Raw genomic sequence first — 19,126 nt, forward strand, 5'->3', positions numbered from 1 at the left:
AAGACAGTGGAAAAGCAATGGCAGGAGTTTCTGGGAGTAATTTGGGAGACCCAGCAAAAATTCATCCCTAGGAAGAAGAAGCATACTAAAGGGAGGACGAGGCAACCTTGGCTGACAAGGGAAGTCAGGGACAGCATAAAAGTTAAAGAGAAAGCATACAATGTGGTGAAGAGCAATGGGAAACCGGGGATTGGGAAGCCTACAATGACCAACAGAGGACAACTAAAAAAGAAATAAGGAGGCAGAAGATTAAATATGAGGGTAAACTAGCCATAATATAAAAGAAGATTGCAAGAGTTTTTTAGATATATAAAGGGTAAGAAAGAGACAAAAGTGGACATTGGGCCGCTGGAAAATGACGCTGGAGAAATAGTAGTGGTGGAGGAACTGAATAGGTACTTTGCAACAGTCTTCACGGTGGAAGACACGAGTAACATCCCCAAAGTTCAAGAGAGTTGGGGGGGCGGAGGTGAGTATGGTGGCCATTACCAAGGAGAAGGTGCTAGGAAAACTGAAAGGTCTGAAGGTGGATAAATCACCTGGACCAGATGGATTACACCCTAGAGTTCTGAAGGAGATAGCTGAAGAGATAGTGGAGGCGTTAGTGGTGATCTTTCAGGAATCACTGGAGTCAGGGAGGGTCCCAGAGGACTGGAAAATCGCTAACGTAACACCCCTGTTTAAGAAGGGAGTGAGGCAAAAGACAGAAAATTACAGGCCAATTAGCCTGACCTCGGTCATTGGTAAGATTTTAGAGTCCATTATTAAGGATGAGATTTCAGAATACTCGGAAGTGCATGGTAAAATAGGGCAAAGTCAGCGTGGTTTCATCAAGGGGAGGTCATACCTGACAAACCTGTTAGAATTCTTTGAGGAGGTAACGAGTAGGTTAGACAAAGGAGAGCCAATGCATGTTATCTACTTGGACTTCCAGAAGGCCTTTGACAAGGTGTCGCACAGGAGGCTGCTCAGTAAGATAAGAGCCCATGGCGTTAGAGGCAAGGTACTAGCATAGATAGAAGATTAGCTGTCTGGCAGGAGGCAGAGAGTGGGGATAAGGGGGTCCTTCTCAGGATGGCGACCGGTGACTAGTGGAGTTCCGCAGGGGTCAGTGTTAGGACCACGACTTTTCACTTTATACGTTAATGATCTAGATGAAGGAAGTGAGGGCATTCTGGCTAAGTTTGCAGATGATACAAAAATAGGTGGAGGGACAGGTAGTATTGAGGAGGCGGGGAGGCTGCAGAAGGATTTGGACAGGTTAGGAGAATGGGCAAAGAAGTGGCAGATGGAATACAACGTGGGGAAGTGTGAAGTCATGCACTTTGGTAGGAAGAAGAGAGGCATAGACTATTTTCTAAATGGGGAGAGAATTCAGAAATCTGGAGTGCAAAGGGACTTGGGAGTCCTAGTCCAGGATTCTCTTAAGGTTAACTTGCAGGTTGAGTCGGTAGTTAGGAAGGCAAATACAATGTTGTAATTTATTTCGAGAGGACTAGAATATAAAAGCAGGGATGTGCTGCTGAGGCTTTATAAAGCTCGGGTCAGACCACATTTAGAATATTGTGAGCAATTTTGGGCCCTGTATCTCAGGAAGGATGTTCTGGCCCTGGAGAGGGTCCAGAGGAGGTTCATGAGAATGATTCCAGGAATGAAAGGCTTAACATATGTGGAATGTTTGAGGACTCTGGGTCTATACTCGATGGAGTTTAGAAGGATGAGGGGGGATCTGATTGAAACTTACAGAATACTGAAAGGCCTGGATAGAGAGGACGTGGGGAAGATGTTTCCATTAGTAGGAGAGACTAGGACCCGAGGACACAACCTCCAAGTAAAGGGAAGACCTTTTAGAACAGAGATGAGGAGAAACTTCTTTAGCCAGAGGGTGGTGAATCTATGGAACTCATTGCCACAGAAGGCTGTGGAGGCGAGGTCATTGAGTGTATTTAGGACCAAGATAGCCAGGTACTTGAGTTGACGTTTCGAGTCCTCATGACCCTTCGACAGAACTTGCAAGTTCTGTCGAAGGGTCATGAGGACTCGAAACGTCAACTCTTTTCTTCTCCGCCGATGCTGCCAGACCTGCTGAGTTTTTCCAGGTAATTCTGTTTTTGTTTTGGATTTCCAGCATCCGCAGTTTTTTTGTTTTTAGCTAGGTTCTTGATTGGTAAGGTGATCAAAGGTTACGGGGGGAAGGCGGGAGAATGGGGTTGAGAAACTTATCAGCCATGATTGAATGGTGAAGCAGACTCGATGGCCTGATTGGCCTAATTTCTGCTCCTATGTCTTATGGCTTTATGGTTTTATAGGACAGAGTGGTTCAACATATAGGTCCTGAAATGTTGTTGGGTACCTGTGCGTATACACACTTGCTAAAATTTCTTCCTCCATCAGTAATAGAAGGTTACTTGTTTTTTAAATTTACGACATGTCAAATTTTATTCAAATAAGGTGCAACCAAAAGACATTAGTTCTTAATCTATCCTTGCTTCAAGTGGCCTATAAATCATTGATGGTGACAACTGATACCAAAAGTGAAAAAGGCAGTATTGTCCTGGAGTAATATCTCTTACTTCAAAAAGAAACATGTTAATTAAAATGTCATCTTTCAAAAAAAAACCCAATTAAAATGTTTTTGAAAAGTGTGCAACTTATTAGGAGTTGATACGTTGGGAGAGTAGAGTTTAATTAGTAAGCGTAACTTGACACTGTCTTTCAGGCTGGATATTAGGAGATCGTTTGCACGATGGGGAGAAAGGTTGGTTTCCCTGTCTAATGGTTGAAGAAATCAAAAACCCACAACTCCGAGCTCAGAACAGAAAAGAATGTTACCGAATCTATAAGGCCGAGGAATGCCATGGAAGTAAGAATAAGGAAGGAAGAAAATTTACCAACAGAAATGTGATCCATCAGCGGTGATAGAATCTTATTATTTTGTCCTGCTTGCACTTTTGACAGATTGCGAAACTTTCATCATTCTGCATGGCAGTGTTAACAGTGAAATTTTACCAGAAAACTGCAGATTGTCAACAGTTTTTATTTAATTCACAGAATGCTACATTTTTAAAAGTTATTTCATCGGTACAGTAAAAGCATGACTGAAGTGAATGTTTTCCATCTGCAGAATGCAGCCACTAAATACATTGGAGGGAGATTACTCAGACTTTTTTTTTAACTAAACAAAAGTTAATTCCAACTAAAACATATTGGCAGCTATGTAGATAAAAAGTATACTTGAATCAGGATAAATCCTGCTATACTTGTATAATGTTTGAATCAAAAGAGTTCAGAGGATGAATTATAAAATGAAAAGCTACAAATAGAGTCTCTGCCTTGAAGAATCCATGAAGAATTACACTCTATATATAAGCTAAATGCTGTTAAGTCTCTGTATAAATGGTATAGGTCACCTGTGAAGATGCAGTAGGGTCTTCTGCACCAGTGCTGCAGGTTTCTTGTACAAGCCCACACAATTTGACCTATCTGGTAAATTATTTTTATTACGTATTTGACCAAAAGATTCCAAAGTAGGGAATCTATATAAAAAATGTCCAGATCTGTGGAATTGAACCAGCAGTAGTTTAGTTCCTAATCTTAGCCCCAGGGATTATTATTTGGTTTGTTACCTCCTAAATACAAACCAAGGCACTATTTGCTTTGCGCAATGAACCATTTCTTGGTTATAAGAAAACATGAAAGACAACCAACTACTACATGAAGAATGAAATCTGATAATGTAGGGAAATATCTAAAATGAGTATAGGATCATATAGGAACCATACTCTATCTACAAAATAATGGAGATTATTCAGTTGGATTTAGAATAAATCCAGTTGCTAGAAAACTCTGATAATAAGCTTTTAAAGGTGAATGATGAAGGAAATTGATATTAAAGATCTCCTTTTATTAATCTGTAATTTGAAATAATGACCCACCTCAGCTGATGAGCATTGGGGGTTTTCTATCAAACCATTATATGGGTCGCTTAGTTACAATGAAGTTATACACTTCAAGGAAGAGGAAAAGCATTGTATTCAGCCCATACTACAGTTTCTGATCCCTCACCACTGATTCCCCTTCCCTGAGCATTGTATCAGGCTAAACCAGACTGTTCGCAACCTTGGGTTCCCTCTTTGATCGAAACTGACCTTACATCCTCTCTAGGATGTAAAGACTGCCTAATTCCACCGCTATAACATGTCCTGCCTCCACCTTGCCTCAACCCATCTGTTGTTGAAACCCTCATTCATGCCTTTATCTCCAGGCTCAACTATTCCAAAACAAAAATCTTGAGTTCATCCAAAACTCTGCTGCCCTATCTTAACCCATCCCAAACCCCATTCACCCATTACATCTAATGTACAGAAATTCAAACTCCTGAATCTGATCCTTAAATTTGCTGACAGTTGGTTTGCTTTTACTTTTCGAGACAACTGTTTGGCAGGATGAAAATTGTTTTTATTTGACCCATGGTATCAGTGGAACAGTACATTAAGAAAAAGGGATAGTTAGATAAATTTGTCAATAAGTTGAAGATTTATTCAGGATTTAAAATCTTTACAGCATTAACTGTGTCATCAGAATTTTGCTCGCAGTAACTTAGGTTGGAGATGTACTTTAGCTCTTAATTGTGTCAAATTTATCAACTGCATGGTAGTGTTATAAATATTTAGGGCAGATTTTCCACTGGGCTTAACTAATGGCCTGAGCACATAGAAGATTATCCATCCATCAACGTTCTGTCTTACAAATGTGGACTTTATATAGTGCCAACACTGGCAGAGCTTGAGAGAGTTTAAATGTGCAGCCGACCAGGGGATTCTGAATTAAGAAAAATTTACATATATAAATATTGTGATTATGAATTAGTCATCAAGCAGCTATTAAATATTCATGAAGCATATCAAAGAATGCTGACTAAAAGAACAAAAGTTAATGTTTTGTATTGTAAAATGGTTTCAGCAATTTGTGAAGAGTGTCATCCACCATGTGTTCCAACGGGGAATTTCTGTAATCTTATAAAGAGAACAATTAAAATCACATTATAATGGAATCCAGTGTGGTTTCTGTGGTTTTTTGTCTATCAGGTATGCAATTGTGTGTATTTATTTGATCCACGGTTGCTGTGGGACCTTATTATGCTTCACTGGTAACCTGCAGTTGATATGTTGGATCATGAGCTTAATGTGAATGAAGTCACACTGCCAGTGAGCAGTATATTTATGGTACAATTGAGCTGGAAAACATTCTACTACATCTCATTAATTTTCAAAAGCTAGAATGAGGTGCAAGAATGTTGAGGATGTGAATATTTATAGAGCGACCACCAATGTCTTAGAGGTTCATTTAAATGTATTGTTTTGATCATTGGTTGAGGTAATTAAAACAGATTTGGAAAGCTGTCAGATTCTCAGCACCTTCAGTGACTGAGAGAAGATCCATCAGATACTGAGAGGTCCTGAGAAGCAAAGGATACTGGGACTATTAGCCTGGATGTTGACATCATACATCAGTGTCCCTCAATCTCGTGGTATGACAGGAAAATAGCAGCAGTTCTAGAAGGGAAATCAGCCAATAGTATGCTTTCCAAATCCAGTTTTACATAAAAATGTATACTTTTTAATTTTTAATCTGGAACAAAGTAATTATAGTTTCATCACATAGTGTAAGTGCAACACACCAATATAAAGCTAAACAAATTGTTCAAAATTTAAAATGAATGGGAAACCTGTAGTCACATGCTGGATTAAATACTTGGAAAGGGAAAGCCAGCAGTCTTTGAACACCGTAAATGGACCTGGAGCACTGCAGTAAGAGAGCAATTTCAGAATCTGAGAATACCTAGGAGACTGAGGTCTGAGAATTTTTAGGAGAGGGCAGTCAGTGCTGGGATTTGTGACCACTTGTCTGGAGGGTGGGATACATAAGCGATTACAGGTCTGGAATCTCAGAGCACTTGGGGAGGCCTAAGCTTGGAAGTGCTTCAGTGAATCTGCCACTGGGAACACTCAGGGACACTAAAATTCTTGGGCGGTGACGGACCTGGGATTTTGGAGTATTTGCAAGGTCTGGGAGATCTTAAGGGGGCTGATATTTTGGAGTTCTCAGTGGTGCTTGGTTACCTGAGTAATGAAAGCTTTGTGATCTGTCACCTTTGGGGAGGTGGGGTCTGGGAGTAATCAGGAACTCTGAGAACACTGGAAAGGAGGGATTTAATTATCTCAGCTGGAGGGTAAGGGTAGGATTTGGAAGCTCTTAGAAGGAATGGGAATCCCTGGGGTAGAAGTAGGACAACTGAACTGTCAAAAGCAGGTGGTGGCTATGACCACACCAGGAGGAGGAAAATCCTGCATGGATATGAGCGGCGTGCACTTGCAGAGCCCTGAACTCTGGAGGAGGGCAGGAGACTAGGGGTATTGAGGTCAACCATTCACCGAGGCCTAAAAAGTATTGGGACCCAAGGCCAAGCCAAAGGATGCAAGATGTAGGAATGAAGAATAAAGGAAAACTGAGACCCCTGAGAAAATCAAATGGCTGTACGGAGGAAACTTATCTTAAACATTGATAAATGTAATAGGTGAGTTTTTTTGATAAGGTTAGCAAATTTTTTTCCTAAATTTTACACGTTTACCTATTTCGTTTTCAGGCTTATACTGTAGCCATGTGAGGGAGCAAAGATATTAGAAGTTTGGTGACGTAACACATTAGGAAATCACCACATTGCCTTACAACAGCAGCCATTATGCTTAATAGCAGAGTTGAAGACTCCCTAAATGGCTTAGTAATGAACTGGTATATATGGAGCATGAAGTTTCCAGATTCTCAGACTCAGGTCTAGTTTTACCTCATCGCCACACCTCTCGACTTCTCCACTGCCTTTGATTTGTCACACTGCTTGCCTTACATCTAGTAGATTAGGTTAAATTTCCTCCAGTTAAATATTGGGAAGAATGAAGCCATTTACTTCCTCCCTAGCCACTAACTTCCTCCCCTTCCTGGCCATTGTCTGAGGCTGAACCAGACTGTTCACAGCCTTGGCATCCTATTTAACACTGAGCTGAGCTTCCAATCCCAAATCCTCTCCATCAGCAAGGCCGCTACTATATCATCCATCTCCACCTCTCCCTCAACTCATCTGATGCTGGATTCTTCATCCTCACTTTTGTCACATCCAAATTTGACTATTCAAATGCTCTCCTGGTTGGCGTCCCACTTAGGTCCTCCATAAATTTCAGCTCATCCAATATTCCCCTCCTTGTATCCTAAATTTCACCCATCACCCCCGTGGTCACTGATCTATATTGGCTTCTGGGGTTCAGCAATGCGTTGAATATAAATTTCTATCCTAGTGTTCAAACCTCTCCAGGGTCTCACCCTTCCGATCTCTTTAAACTCCTGCACCTTTCAATCCTCCAGGATCTGTATTTGTTTAATTCTGGCCACTTGTGTAGCTCTATTTTCTTTTACTCCACCATTGGTGGCTGTTCCAAGGCCCTAAACCCTGGGGCAGGAATTTTCGGATGGCAAGTTTTCCCACCCCACCACCTGAAGGGTCAGCGGGGAACCAATCCCTGCCGTTCACAGCAGCCGTGCAGCCATTAAACACTCATCGGAGTGTTAATTGGCTGGAAAGAGGACTTTGGCACCTCGCTTGGGCGGAAGTCCTACTTCAGAGAACTGCCTGTCAGTCTGATTGGTTGGCAGTTCTATCGTCCCAGCAGCAACAGTGGCAGCAGTGGCCAGGTCTGGGACTACAAGACCAGATTCTAAGTGCCAGAGTCCAGAGCCAGGTAAGTGTGAGGGATTTCATGGCAGGTAGGGGAAGTGAGGCCAAGGGGCTGGGGAGAGAGGGTGAGGATCTTCATGCAAAAGGCTAGAGGGGAGGGAGTATTGTGATATCACCACTGATCACCATGTTGTAATATGGTGCCAGTGATGTCTCATTGATGAGAAGGTCTTGATACTTGTATATTTAAACGTGAACCCTTTATTGGTATTCTTTAACTACTTATAGATCTCAGGCTACTGTCATGCATAGTGCTGCTTCTAGAGTGTTCTCTCTAGACTGTTCTCACTGAGTTATTCCCATGTGATTCTATACATCATACTGTGGGTGGCGCAATTCTCCAATCCCATATTAACCCTTGCTCTGCTGAGCACTTTACATTACAATGGCACGCAGGCACATTTAGCATCATACCACTTGCCCCTTTCTTCTCCAAGGAAAAGTTTCCTCCTTCTACCAGAGTATAACAGTACAATCTTTATTTGCTATGTCTTCTCCCCCGCCTCAAGTCTCTGACTTTACAAATTCAGAGGCTTGATAGTTCTTCGACAATGCGATCTGTCACATTTGCAGGAATGGCAACAGTGCTCTGTGTTTCTGGTATTTGGCTTTCTCTATTTGATTCATTTTTTTGAGGTCCTTGATTAACTTTTCGCCTGCTTTTTCCGGACACTGTGAGTTCATCCCATTCCTTCCGAGGGGAATGTGTACTGCGTTCATTCCTAGCGTGGACTCAAATTTTCTTTTTTCCGTGGTGTCTGCTGTGGTGGAACATTCATTTCCACTTGTTTCACAAGTTCAGCCATTTTATTTTCAAATTCTTTTGCAAGCTTATGGGCAGCTTTTTCTGGTGGGCGAGCAGGGGCGGGGCTCGCTCGCTGACAAATAAAATGACGCTGCGCCCCTGCCGACCTGTCAACGACCTATTAAAAGACCATTAAAAAGGGAATTGAAATCATTAATGGACCTGCCCGTCCAACCTTAAGATTGGCGGACAGGCGAAGAGCCCAGGCAGCCTTCCGAAAAAGCATCAAACCTCATCCATGGGCGGGATGAGGTTTCATGAGGGATTTAAACATTTCAGAATATTGTTAAATAAAAGTAATGGACATGTCCCAGCTCACGTGACAGTGTCACATGAGGGGACATGGCAGGAAAATTTTTTGGTACCCTTTGAAAAATTTTTAAAATTAACAACGATCTCCCTGATGCAGAACTTTGCCTCAGGGAGATCTGCTTGCATGCGTGAAAGAGCGCAATCCTGGCTCAGGGAGTCTCCCCCGCTGGCACAGGGAGCGCTCAGCGCTTCTGAGTGGACGTCACGCTGGGCGGGCCTTAATTGGCCTGCCCACCTAAAATGGCAGCATGGCCCCAACTAGCGACACCAATCAGGAACTCGCCCACCTGCGCCCGCTCCCGCACAACCCCCCCAATGGGGGGAAAATGTTTCCCTATGAATCTTTTCATTCAGCTCTGCTTCTTCTACTTCGAGTGCCTTGCGCTTCAGTGTTGGATTCACATTTTCTGATCTAATTTCTGTCTTTTCATTTTCTGTCTGCAGAAATTTGTTCTTGTCTTTCTTTGTGGTTTTACTGTTGGCCAGGTCTGCCTCCAGCGAAGTCTGATCTTGTTTCAGTTCTGTAATTGTGCTGCTCATGGCTTCATTATCCACACGTAGTTTGGAAAATTTGACAGCTTTTCCTTTCAATGCCTCCTCTTTTTCATTCAACTGTTTCTTCAGCTCTTCAGGCTTTTTCTTGTAAGCTTTCAGCTTCCTCCTGGAATATAGAACATTGCTGAGTATTCTCTGCTAACTGGGGGAACAAGTCTTTACTGTCTATCCTATCTAAGCCCCTCATAATTTTGTACACCTCCATTAGGTCACCCCGCAGCCTTCTCTATTCTAAGGAAAACAACCCTAGCCTATCTAATCTTTCCTCATAGCTGCAATTTTCAAGACCTGGCAGCATTCTTGTAAATCTCTCGTGCATGTCTCTCTAGTCTGGCTTTCAGTTTTTCATGCCTTAGGATACTGCCCTGGGTCCTTCATTTAAAACACCACCTTTCATATCTCCACTGATGTGATAGCTTTTAGGAGATTGCATTGCTCCACATGTTGTGATATCACCACTGTTGTAAAATGATGTTGTGATGTTTCATTGATGAGAAGATCTTGACACTTGTATGTTTAAACATGAACCATTTATCGGTAATCTTTAACTATCTACAGATCCCAGGTTAAGGCTAGGCTGCTTCTAGACTGTTCTCTCTAGACTGTTCTCTCTGAGCCCATTACTATGTGACTCTATATGTCATACTGTGGACGGTGCTATTCTCCAGTCCCACTTTAACCCTTGCTCTACTGAGCACCTTTACATTACAATAGCATGCAGGCACATAAAGTATCATACAACAGGAAACACCCATGGGGGAAGACCTTACACCCGACATGAAAAGGGGGCCCTTGAGAGCATCCCCCCTACCACCCACCCTCAGCCCGAGCCCCAAGTAGGGTGCTCTGCTGGACTTCCGCCTCTGACCCTGAACTCCTCCTTGCCAACCTCAAAATTGAGGCCAAGCGAAACGCAGCCCATAAGTGGCCAATGATTGGCCACTTAAGGATCTCAATTGGGGTAAAGGAGGGCACAGCACCTCTAGGGCTCACCTGTCCTACCTTTAGGGCTCACCTGTCCTACGTAAAATTGTGGACAGGTCAGGGGTGGGCAGGTAGGTGGTGGGAAGGCCACCTGGGGAATTTTATGGGCCTCCCTCCTGCAAACCTGCCAGCGGGGGATCATAAAATTCTGCCCCTGAAATTCTCTCCTTGCTTCCCCACCTCTCTCTGCTCCTGTGAGACATTCCATAAATTCTACCTCCTTGACCAAGCTTTTGGCCACCTGTCCTAAAATCTCTTTATGTGACTCAGTGCCAAATATTGTCTGATTTTGCTCCTGTAAGTGGATATGGGACATTTTGCTGTCAAAGATGCTGTATAAGTGCAGGTTGTTGTTGTTGATCCAGTTCTCATTCTGTGTTGGGTTTGGTGAACTCAACTGGATGGAAGAGGCATTACCGTTGGTCCCAGCGCCGCTGATGTAGGGAATAGAAGAAGTAGCATGAGTTTCCTCTCTTGATCAGTGATCCCTGCTGAAACATGCAGCCATGTAGACATTTACACCAATTACACTATCCAAGCGTTTCATGGAAAGCCATTTATATCGGGCAAATGGTGCTTACCATTTGCCATTACTGTGTAAGTCAATTACAAATATGCTGTTTTTAGCCTATTAAGTGTATTGTCTATTTTGGGAAATTCAACAATTACTTATTCTGCACTTAGCAACTGAAAGAGCTGTGCTGATTTCAGCAGAGTTGGGTCCTTAACTGTTCACACCTCTTTAATCCTGCAGTATTGTACTTGGCTGTGATTCCTTCTGTTGTTGAATAGCCTTATCATGCTCAATGTCTAAACTCACACCTATGCAATGCCCACTGGGGGTGGTGTGGGAGTGGTGCAGGGGGCGGAATACTGCAGAGAACTAGTGCTTGTAAAATTTGATCCAGTCGGAATCAGTGCCTTCAGAAATAAGGGGAGAAAGTTGGAAATAAGTTGGATGCAGGGGGGTGGGCAAAAAACTAGATGAATCTTGCCCTTCCAAAAAATTGTTCCATGTTTGGGCTGATCACAACAGAGTAAATAGTTATCCCACTGTTTTTAGAAATGTTCTTGCCTACTAAGAAATCACAATGTAACTATTCTTACAGCCACCAATAGAGGGCAACAGAACATCATGACAAATTGCTGCTAAGTATTGCTCATACAGATGCACGGAGGAAAAGCTAATAGTTCTGTGTATATCCTATACAAATATGCAACTTCCATGCTTTTTTAATGGTAATATCACACTTTATACCAAATACAGATCAATGACAACTTATTTCAACTAAATTCGCACAGTCAATGACAACCCCAAAGTAAATTTACCAGATCATAAAGTAAGTTTAGATGGAAACTCTTTCTCTGAAATGAGAAGCATTCATGTTAGGTTTGATGAAGGAATGTTTAACACCAATTGCAGAAACCGGTCATTGGCAGACTGAATTTAGCAAAGTTAAGAAGAAGCAAAGTCTTCAGATTTAGACCTTCTTCCTCTTCTGTATTAAGAGGACATCAAGCTGATACATCAGTAGGGGACCTAGTGAAAATTGGATGTAACCAGATCAGGTGTCCCAGTTCCTCCAATAAAGATATAAAGAGCTAAATTGCCTTTTAATGACCTCAGGATATCCCAAAGTGTTTCACAACCAATGAAGTATTTTTGAAGCAGAGTTACTGTTGTAAATTATGAAATGAGGTAGCAAATTAATACACAGCAAGTTGGCACAAACAGCAATTAAATACTTTAATTGATTGAGGAATAAATATTAGTCAGAAAACCAGGAGAAGCCCACTGCTCTTTTTTGAATAGTGCCTTGGAAATGTTTTACATCCATCTGAGAGGTTGGATGGGAGCTCAGTTTTATGTTCTTATTTGAAAGACAGTCAACTGAGATTATGGTGCTCAAGCCTCTGGAATGAGGCTTAAACCCATTATCTACAGACTCAGAGACATTTGCTACCACTGAGCCAAGACTGACAATGTTAATCCACTAACACTTACTGTCAAGGTTGTCCATGGAATAATGCCTCAACACGGAATTAAGGTCTTCAGGAGGAGATGGAGGAGAGTTATGCCGAATAAAATTGAAATAAAAACTGGCTTCAAAGTATAGCGCAGCTTGTGTCGGACCATTTACACAGGGATATCACATTCCATTATCCAGATTTACTATGTGGTCCTAAAAGTGCTTATAGTGGTAATACTGCACAGTGAAGAGCAGATTTTGAAGCTGCTCTGGCTACTGCCATAGTATATAACCAGATTAAAACCTGCTTGATTTCTTTAAAGAATCATCAGCTCTATAACGACTAACTGATATGATGTGTCAGATATTCAGAAAGATTATAGATTTCTAGGGTATGATAATCCTTTGAATTCAAAGTGTCATCTGACTTCTGAAGTGTCACTGCCTAGAAAACACTCCACAGCTCATCTATTTTATCAAAGAAATGTTTTCTGGATATTTTTATTGTGCTTCTATTTCTTCATAGTGGCAGGAATCATGAACGTGACTCATGATGAGCACATTCTATGAAGTTAATGTGTGATGATGTCCATATTGAAGGTCTAAAATTGCGATGTAATCACTTCAAGCTTATCAACTGATTGCCAGAAATGAACATAGATCAACACATAATATATAAAGTGCAGAAAAATTGCATATGTGGGAATGAATGCAAGATCGTAATATTATCAAGGGATTCAGTTGAGATTGAACTGTGAGCGCTTCAGTGACAGCTAATCCAGGTGATATTATTTTCAATGTAATAACTCAAATGCATACTTTTTTTTTGAAAATGCATGGCACCATTCATTGTATGTAAGAAAAATACTCGAAATTTAATTTGTAGTGGGTTATTCAGTGTGATTACTTAGTGACAATTTCATTGCATGCTTATACCCTTCCACTCAAGTAATATTTATAGTTTGTTTAAGCTTGGAATAAAAATCTAATACTCTGATCTTCCAATATAATAACATTCACAGGCAAAAGTAAACAGAATATAACATTAAAAGGCAGCAGTTAATTAAAAGGGAGTGTAGGAGACTGGTATTTTGTAATAATTTGATCCCACTGTTATTTTTTAGGTTATAAAGGAGTCACAATAGTCAGCAGAAAGTAATATTACAGGAGTCAGCTTTTTGAGCCCTTTGCCATTTACAATTAAGTGCTGGAATGTCTTAGGTGGTGCAAGAAAATTTACATTTCTTAAAGGTGTTCACCTGCAGTTAGGTCCCACACCAATATTTCTGATAAGATCTAAAATGCCTCGCTACCAAGATGCCACTGTCCTTGTGTATCACCAAATCTTGTATGTTTTCAAATAGTTTGTGTGTTAAATGAGAGATTGCTCATCCAGATTCAACATCTGTCGATTTGCAATTTCCTCTAAAGCCATTATCTTTGGATGCAGCACAAAATCTATATCCTTGCCACTGATTCAATATCTCATCCTGTTCACTGTCTCAGGCTGAGCTAGACTGGCAGAAACCTTGCTGTCTATTTCAATCACAAGTTGAGTTTCTAATGCCTCATCCTGTCTAGCACAAAGACTTTGCACCTTCATAGCCTTTTCCACTTCCGTCCTACTTCAGCCTATCTCAAGCTGAAACCCTCATTCATACTTTTGTCATCTCCAGATTCAATTATTCCAATGATCGCCCTGCTGGTCTCTGATTCGCCAGCTTCTGTAAACTTCATTTCATTCCAAAATGCTGTTGCTCATTTCTTACCCTACACCTGCTCATCTATTGCTTGTGTCCTCCTCATCCTTCCTGGTTCCTCAGCACCTCAAAATTAAAATCCCCCCTGGGCCTTTAGTGCTAGAAATCACAACCTAAATCCCACGAGCTCTCCAACTTCCAACTATTAAGCTTTGGAATGAAAGTAATAATAACGCGAGTGAAAAGGACTAAATGCTCAAAATGTGGCATTTGGCATTGAAATGTGGTGACAGTCATTGAAATCTTTTATTTATCCATGCCTTTGTTAACTCTAGACTTGGTTATTCAAGAGGAAGCGCAGCGAAGGTTCACCAGGCTGATTCCTGACAGGGCAGGATTGTCATATGAGGAGAGATTGGGCCAACTAGGAGTTTAGAAGAATGAGAGAGGGTATCATTGAAATGTATAAAATTCTGACAAGGATGGACAGACTGGATGCAGGGATGATGTTTCCTTGGGCTGGAGGATTTAGAACAGGGGGTCACAGTCTGAGGATATGGAGTAGGCCATTCAGGGCTGAGATGAGGAAAGTTTTCTTCACTCAGAGGGTGGTGAACCTATGGAATTCTCTACCACAGAGGGTTGTGGAGGCCAAGTCACTGAATATATTTACGAAGAAAATAGGTAGATTTCTAGACACTATTGGTGTCAAGGGGTATGGGGAGAAAGTGGAAGTATGGCTTTGAGACAGAGGATCAGCCATAGCCGTATTGAATGGCAGAACAGACTCCAAGGGCCAAATGACCTACTCTTACTCTTATTTTATATGTTTCTATGCACTCCTAGCCAGTCTCCCATCTTCCACTCTCCATAAAACTCTGCACCTATCTTAATTTTCACCATGTTCTGTCCACCCATTACCCCCGTGCTCGCTGACCAATGTTGGTTTCTGGTTGAGCAATGCTACAGTCTTAAAATTTTGATCCTTGTTTTCAAATCCCTCCATGGCCTCACCATCCTTGAGCAGAAAAATACGGGGGTGCGGACGGCATGACTGCCCCCAGCCATGCCCCCCCCCCCCCCCCCACCCACCACTAGCCTCAGCTGCTTCATGCTGACCTGCCTCACAGCAATAAACTGCTGCGGTGCTCATTAACAATGGTTGAGTAGGGCTTCAGCTCCCTCAGTCCCAGCAGCACCAGGAAGTGTCAGTAGCAGTTGCTGGGACTGCAGCTGCGGGGTGGAACCCAAGGCCCAGGATCCGAGGAGCAGGTGAGTCTGGGGTCTTGCCCCAGGACAGTTAAGGGAGTTTAGAGAGAGGGGCAGTGGGGCAATGGGGCGGGTTTAAGGGAGGGAGCGGGTAGAAAGGAAGGGGTGTTCAGTCTAAGTTGTGGGGCATTGCCCCACGACTGGCAAAGGGCAGCCCCCGAAGGGCGACCTCATCCCCCCACCCGCCTCCTTCCCGCCCTTTAACCATTTCAGGTTAAATATCGGGCTTCCCGCTCCCACCCTGCTGCCCACACCAAACTTATTATGGCATATGCAGTGTATCATCAGGGTCAATAGGCTTGATAGCAAACCTATGCTGATTTAAATATGGCTGGTGGGTTGCTGATTTGGACACCAGCCCACCCCCTCAAGATTATAGGGGTGAGCTCAGGGATGGGCAGAAAGGTGGTGGGATGGGTGCCTGCCCCATTTTACTTGCCTCCCCATGGGAAACACGCCCACTGGGGGCACATAAAATTAAGCCCCTATCCAGCCATATGACTCTCTGAGATATCTGGACTCCTTCAATTCTGGCCTTTCAATTTTTATTACCCCACCATTAGCAGCGGAGTCTTCAATCTGCCAAGGCTCTAGGACTTTGATTTAACACCCAAAACCTATCCATCTCATTGTCTCTCATTCCTCTTTTAAGACATCCTTTAAAACTTACTTCACATCTGCTCCAATATCTTTCTATGTGGCTCTGTGTCAAAGTTTGTTTGATAATGCTCCTGTGAAGTTCTTGAGAAGATTTGCTATGTTAAAGGTGCTATGTAAATACAAGTTGTTGTGGCTATCATGGCCTGATGTTCTTTCACAATTTAGCTTAGAAAGATTTATAGGGCAAAAGGTAAAAATAAGATACTGCAATAGCTTATTGCATTTATGTACTTTGCAATTAGTTGCTAGTGGGAGAGGGGGCTGTTGACATCTTTAAAACAAAGGATCTGAATCAAATCATGGGTCCAAAGTTTGGGACACAATAGTGTGTCAAAATTAAGGTCAGTGAAAAATAGATTCAGTATAACATTCTTTTTTCCCTTTTGCAGTTACTGGGACAAGTTTCTTACTATGACTGTTCTGACTGACTACCAATTCCTGGAATCCTAATTCAAAGGAAGGCAGCACTTCATAAGGGTGGATGCGTTGGCCGACTAATTGCAGGAGTGTGAGGCAAGTCACATGATGAAACCTCCAGGAGTACACTTAATCACAGTTGGCAATCCTAATCATGGGTGAATGGAATTATGGAAAAAGCATTTATAAAAAACCTAATGACCTTTCTCTGAAACATGTCAAATTGCTTCATGTACAATGAAATACTTGAAATGTAGTGGCACTTGTTCTGTAAACAACATGGCAGCCATTTTATAAACAGGAATGTCCCACAGGAGGGAGATCCATGGTCAATTGATTTTTTTAATTGTGTTGGTTCAGAAAAGAGAGCTGGTCTTTAAAACTGAGAGATCATGCTGCTTGCCTTAGAATAGTGGTGTAGAATTTTTAATAGCCACCTGAATCTCTGGAACAGAAATTGAGTCTCAGTTTAATGTTTTATTTATAGTACAATGCCTGATGAGATGTTGGCCTAGATCTTCTGTTTAGTGAAGTTTTCTGCACTTCAAGTGAACTGCCCATTTTCTGCCAGGACTTCCAATCCCAACTGAAGCAGAATTGGGCCAGTGCAGACTCTCCAAGTTAAGTCCAGTGAGCACAGGAGAGTCCAAGGAAAGAGACATCATACCCCCTTTTTATGGTACTCTATCTGCCATATTCAGGTAAACTTTAAAGGTCTCAAGTCTTTTAATGATGAGTGTGAGTTAGTGAGAGGATGAGTGAGTCAATGAGTGAGTGAAGGGGTGGGTGACTGAGTGGGTGAGTGAGTGAGTGGGTGAGTGAGTGGGTGGGTGAGTGAGTGGGTGAGTGAGTGAGTAGGTGATTGTGTGGGTGAGTAGGCAGTCGGTTGGGTGGGCAGTTGGCCCAGGTGGGCAGTTATGCCGGATGCGCTGTCAGGTCGGGTGGGCAGTAGGGTTGGGTGGGTAGTCGGGTCAGGGGCTGGTGGTGGGAGACGGAGTGGTGCTGGGTTGGGTTGGTGGGGTAGTTGGGTCGGATCGGGCAGCAGGTGATTGTGGAGCTGGGGGAGGGTTGGTTGTGGTGCTCAATTCAGTTATTCTGACTAATCACTGAGTTTAGCCAAGTGTTAACCAGCATAATATTTCTAGGGTATTTATGCAAGTAAGGCTGCGTATCTGGCCTGAGTCTCTGATACTGAGGTCAGGTTCAGAGACACTCGTGGAGGGTCCCGGGCAGCACAGTGAGCCCATTGGAAGTTTAAACTTTTCAGGCAATTACAGCATATGTGTGTGTGCCAGGACTTACAGAGGCTGCCAGTGCTCATATCAGACTTAAGTCCAGACTTCACTGCTCTGGACATCAGGAGATTTGGGCCATTAAAACGAGGCCCCTCCCTTGCCAGGTAGACGTAAACGATTCCATGGCATTTTTTAAAAAAGAGCAGGGGTTTTATCCATGGTGTCTTGGCTCAATATTTATCCCTCAATCAACATGACAAATAGAGATGATCTGGTCATTCATTGTTTGTGGGAGCTTGCTGTGTCCAAATTGACTGCAGTGATTCCTACATTACAGCAGTGACTTATCTTAAAAAGTACTTCATTGGCTGTAAAGTGCTTCGGGATGTCCTGTGATTGTGAAAGATGCTATATAAATGCTAAATTGTACTTAATTTGTGGATCGAAGGGAGGCAATCAGGAAGTTTGGAGTCACAAGGCTTATTAGAATTTGTTATCAAGCTCCATTTCTCCGACCCATGCTGCCTCCGGCTCTTGAATTTTGGTAGAGGAGAGTTTTACTATTTCATCTTTAGATCATTGTAGTATATTTCCAAATTCCAAATTCCAGGGCAAGGAAAGTCATCTACAGCTTAATGTTAGAAGCAGCTGCTGGGAGTGTTCATTCTGGGGTCTGCCTCTTTTTCCCGGTTGTTCACGTTTCGGAAAGCCCTGTGGAAGGAGCACACAGTGTCCTTTCCACCCCCCTATGTCCCTCTCCTCCTTTAATACGCTCTTTGACGAAGTTATTTTGTCACTTGTCCTAATATCTCTTTACAGGGCCCGATGCCAACTCTTATTTGAAATCACTCCCATGAAGTAGTCAATTCTGTTACATTTAAGACCCTATGATGCAAGTTATTGTTCTTGTTCTTGGGATCTTGCCGTGCGAAAATGTGATTGCGTGTTTGCCTACATATTGCAACAATTACTACAGCTGAAAAGTATGCGAAGTTCTTTGGGATGTTTCCGAGACCCAATAAGATATAAAATAAACACTTTGTTATAATGTGTTCTTTAGTTTTGGAACAGAAAATAATTAGCTGTGGAAGACGTTAACAAAAAAAATGCTCCCGAATGAGTTTTATGATGTAAGCACAATGCTTACACGTTCCTTTCTGAGGAATCATCAAGGTCCTATTATCAAGATAGTATCACAAAGCATTTCAACGCGAATCCTCACTCCTGTTCACAAGTTGACATTCTCTGCCTCCCCCCCCCACCCCCCATCCCAAAAGCTCATGCTGATTGGGTTGTTGAGGACAGAGCGTTTTACATGAACGTCTCCATTGGTTTGTGAAACTGTTAATCAGATTGGCTCCACCCTCCTCCAGTTATAAAGCCGGGGGCGGCTCGGAGTTTGAAGAAGTATCAGTAAGTTTCACAGTTTGCTG

At 42.5% G+C, this 19,126-nt stretch overlaps 1 protein-coding gene across 1 annotated transcript in view; it reads left to right on the forward strand.

Moving 5' to 3' along the window:
* ngef (neuronal guanine nucleotide exchange factor) overlaps window positions 1-2,978 on the forward strand; it is a gene marked incomplete at its 5' end in the record, with an annotated part of 65,423 nt that extends 62,445 nt beyond the window's left edge. The window contains one exon of the mRNA XM_041205561.1: window positions 2,720-2,978. Within this exon, the coding sequence (XP_041061495.1) occupies window positions 2,720-2,919 (200 nt within the window). The remainder of the gene's footprint in view (window positions 1-2,719) is intronic.
* Between the last annotated feature and the right edge of the window lie 16,148 nt (window positions 2,979-19,126).

The sequence above is a fragment of the Carcharodon carcharias genome, chromosome 2 (genome assembly GCF_017639515.1).
Source record: "Carcharodon carcharias isolate sCarCar2 chromosome 2, sCarCar2.pri, whole genome shotgun sequence".
NCBI lineage: Eukaryota > Metazoa > Chordata > Chondrichthyes > Lamniformes > Lamnidae > Carcharodon > Carcharodon carcharias.